Here is a 4,614-nt window from a genome sequence, read left to right on the forward strand (position 1 = left end):
CATCTCTAATCCATTTATAATCAAATTTGATTGCAATTTTTTTGGAGAATTCTATTAAAAGTAATGCAAACATGATAAATACAATTACGAAGTAGTCCAACCTACCCACCACCTACTCCAATAGTTGTCAACCGTTTTAGAAATTCAAGCCAAGCCACAGCTTGTTTTATCATAACCCATAACACTCTAACAGTTTTTCCAAATCCTAATTCTCTTTCCTTTTTGTTATTCCCATGTTTTATGGAAACACCATCAACATTTGTACTGTGTGCTCCAGAAGAAAATCTACATAGATTCCATGCCGTATGGTATATCGATCTCCTAATTCTCCTTTTTTTTTTTTTTTTTTTTTCTTTTCACTGTTTTCCTTGTTTTCTATCCATCATCCAAATTTGAGAGAGAGAAATAGTTGAAAGATTCTTATCATCTCCTCTTCTTCCATATCTCTTGCTTTCTTCCTTCTAAACCTTATCCTTTGATGTATTCTTTGGATCATTTTTTCTTGATAATATAGAAGGGTATATTATTGTTTAACAATGGTTAAATTCAGCAATAGCCTTTTAGGCCTCCTGAACTTTGTAACCTTTTTTATCTCTTTCCTAATCATCGGCATCGGTTTATGGTTTAAACTCATCTCATCTGCGGAGTGTGGAAAATTTCTCCAACTACCTATCCTCTCCTTTGGCATATTTCTAATGGTAGTTTCATTGTTCGGCATGGTCGGCTCATGTTGTTATGTATCCTTACTTTTGTGGATCTATCTTTTTGTGATGTTTATGTTCATTCTTGGGATGCTTGGCTTCACTATGTTTACTTTCATGGTCACGAATAAAGGCATAGGGCAAGCGATAGGGACAAGTTACAAGGAGTATAGTCTTGAGGGTCACTCAAATTGGCTCCGAAAAAAGATGGGGGAATACCACACTTGGAAAGATATTCAAACCTGCTTGAACGATGCTAAGGTGTGCGGGGGGTTTCAAACTGAAATGGGATTGAAGGCTGATGAGTTTTACAAGCAATACCTCTCCCCCTTACAGGTAAGTTCTTGACATTACATTTTTTAGATTGATAAAAATATTTTTTATTCGAAAAAATGTGCATTAGTATGTATATCCTATTAGATTTGTTTTGGATTTTTTTTTTTTTTTTTTTGATTATACTGTTGGATGTATTGGAAGACTAGGATTGTCCATAACTAGAGAGTGTGGATTTGTTGGGTTTAGGTTAGATCCAAGCAATATTCAAATACAAAATCAGCAAGACAATTAAGGATATTTTGGATTTTCCTTATCCGATATACTCTTTCAATTCATATCCATAATTGAATATCCAATAAGTCTGTAATAAATCTAAAGCTTTATTTTTTAATTTAATTCTTTCTCTCGAACAATATGTTCTAATGAAAATAGTAATTCACTAACTAAAATATTTATAATATTATCTATTCTTTGTCATAACTATAAGCTACTTATTTCATCTAACTGGGACCAAATATCATTGGTCTTTTTTGACAAATTATAAATCCTATCTAACTTTAACCTGATATCTTATCTCTAAATTAAAAATATAATATATTTATAAACAGGCATGCAACATGCGAATATGAAGTGCATTATTGAAATTCAAGAAATTTCTACTAATACCCAATGCAGACGGCTTGGATCATCATTGACTACGTTATACATAGTTTATATTATTATTTTTTGAGAGAATATTTGTATTATTGTGCTTGTTGATCTCGTGAACATAACCAGCCATGTATAACAAGCCTATCATAAATTTTGACCCAACTCCATGCAGCAGTGAAGTGCTATCTATATGATTGACAGCATCTATATAACAACATTGAGTTAAATTAGTGTTTGACTTATCTTCTTAGATGGTACCTAGTGTTTTTAGGATTCACTGCAATTCACTGCACTAGTCTAGATAGGAGGGACAAATATATATATATGCTTAACTTTTTTATATACACCCTTATTCCTCATTGGAATTAGCTTTTTAGGAATATCAGTAGATCCAAAGCACAGTTGTGACAAAGGGCATAATTTTTCACTTCCTTTTCTGGACTTAACTTTTTTTTTTTTTGGGAATATATCAAAGCTGTGCATATGTACTTATGTATAACAGTCTTAACAATTAGTAGGAAACTACACTGGCATGTATCTTTATAATGTAACTGTACAAATTTTTGTACATTCACATGCTACAGTTGACATTTTTATTATTTAAAGTGAGTCAATATCTTTGGGCTGTATGGTGATGTTGGTGGTGGTTATTGTGTATCAATTTTATGTTGTAGTCTGGCTGCTGTAAACCACCAACATACTGTGGATATACATATGAGAATGCTACGTATTGGACAGTCCCAAAATCTGGGCTTAAATCGGAAGAGACTGACTGTAAGATGTGGAGCAATGATCAACAAACCTTGTGCTACAATTGTAATTCATGCAAGGCAGGAGTGCTCCAAACTATTAAAGATAAATGGAAGCAGTCTGCTATCTTCAACTTTGCCCTCCTCGTCTTCCTCAACATTGTCTATTCTGTTGGCTGTTGTGCCTTGCAAAATAATAGGAATCGTAAAAAGTACCGCAGTATTTATTATTATACGGGGCCATATGCATATCGCCAAGTTGAATGGGCTTAGATGATATATTTATTTTTCTTCTATAGCTCTATCTATGGACGCAATTGTGCTTCTGGTTTTCTAATTCTTGTTTGTATATAGATTCATTGATGCAAGACTTCAATCTATTAACGCCCCCAATGCGAGTTATACATGAGCACATAAAAGGTGTATGTGCTTCTTGATTAAGAACTTCGAAAATGTTTCTTTATGAATTTTAACATTTCCCATATATTTTTTGATATATATATATATATATATGGTCGTTGAATATAGGAAATTTTTCTTTCATTTTCACCAAAAAAAAAAAGTGCTGTGAGAACATCATAATTCGAGTTGAACCTGAAACATTTAATGAAAATATGTGCTAGGAAGAGAGGTGTAACTCGCCAAATCTACAATTTGTTACCCACTTGAAGCTTATATTTTTTAAGAAACAATTATATTAATTTAAGACCAGACAATTCTAGTTTAGCTGGTTGGCACCACTCTCCATTGGAGAGAGAGATTGTTATTTTAAATAAATCTTTTGCGATACAATTAGCAATCCTGCCATCAATATTTATTTAATTGGTTACTTGATGCCTTTCTAAGTCGCCCTCAAACTTTATGATGAGATGAGCCCCGAGTTAAAGGAGGCACTCTTGGGACGGGTGAATGGGAAGAGGCCAAGTGAGTAGAGCGTCATTCTATATATAACACAAACTCCATGGACTGAGCAATGTTATTGTGATGTTGCAGCTTCTGAGATTGGTCTATCGTTGTAAGACCCAAAAACATTAAGGGACTAGTGCAAGTCACATTAAGCCAACATAGGCCTACATGAGTTGCTTCTGAAATTTGGAATTTTGCAGTAAAGGTCCTAATATCAAGACATTCATCACCACGGATTCTTGCATATGAACAATTCATCATTAAGTAAATATTCAAATCCAATACAAGCTTGAAATCATGTGGAGGACTTCTATAATTTAACGATTATTTTTTGTATATTTCATAATTTTGTTGTGAAAAATATTAGTTATTAATTAGTGTTTGAATTCCTTTAGTGTTCCTTTTGAGAGGCTTGGCCTCCCTTCGACACATACCACCCAAATTGGAAATGAAAAAAAAAAGTTTCAAATGTGGAGTAACAGAACTGAAGAAGAAAATTTTAATTAAAATCAAAGATTGTAATCGTTGTGTTTTGTTGTATCTAATCCCACAATAATGGGACTCTCATACGAATGTAACTGTATCTATATGAGTAGTATAATGCAAAGAAACCTATCAAGTCTTCCAATTACTTGCACTTCAACTCTATGAATCTGTATATAATTATACCAAACCATTTAGGAATTCAGATATATATGTGACAGAAGCGGGAGGCGAGGATTAGTTTGATTTCGATTTGACTCAACACATTTGCATCTTAAACCAAAGCAGAGGGGAGACATCACAATGATACAAAGATATTGCTTGACGTGCTATGGATAAGTGGTATTCAGCGTGTCGCTTCCCATATTTTCTCCCAAAAACAGGAAAAAAAAAATGCCAGCACAATCTTTTCATCCGGAAATTTTTTTGGGAAAAACTAAATACTGGGCCTTGCTGAATGATATACCTAAAATCTTGATCCTTATAATAGTGACCAATAGAAACTAATATATCTCAAGATATTGGCCAATATGATATCAATTTGTCATCTAAGATATGTTTGAACCTTTATATTTAATTATATCAAATAGATATTTTCCATAAATACCAAAATTAATTAGCTGATTTTGGTGTCATTATATCGATCAGCTAAGATATATATTGTATCGATATTGCAAACACAGACACCAAAGAAACGCTCGTATGATTCTAAGTTTCAAAACGGAAGGATTTCTCTCAACTTTAGCTTGTGGTCCAGGACTACGAGGTGGAAATTCCAAGTGCAAGGTTTGGAATGCATGGTTGACAGAGGGACCCATAAGACTGTTCGAAAAAGTAACAAGAATAAT

The 4,614-nt window shown here is 33.3% G+C and overlaps 1 protein-coding gene across 1 annotated transcript; it reads left to right on the forward strand.

Moving 5' to 3' along the window:
• Positions 1–232: 232 nt before the first annotated feature.
• LOC105050337 (tetraspanin-8) lies at positions 233–2,781 on the forward strand. The gene is made up of 2 exons (XM_019852288.3): positions 233–1,037; positions 2,303–2,781. Exons 1-2 carry the CDS (start codon positions 537–539, stop codon positions 2,648–2,650), a joined length of 849 nt encoding a protein of 282 aa, XP_019707847.1. The 5' UTR covers positions 233–536; the 3' UTR covers positions 2,651–2,781.
• The last annotated feature ends 1,833 nt before the right edge of the window (positions 2,782–4,614 follow it).

This window comes from Elaeis guineensis, chromosome 8 (genome assembly GCF_000442705.2).
Source record: "Elaeis guineensis isolate ETL-2024a chromosome 8, EG11, whole genome shotgun sequence".
Taxonomy (NCBI): Eukaryota; Viridiplantae; Streptophyta; class Magnoliopsida; order Arecales; family Arecaceae; genus Elaeis; species Elaeis guineensis.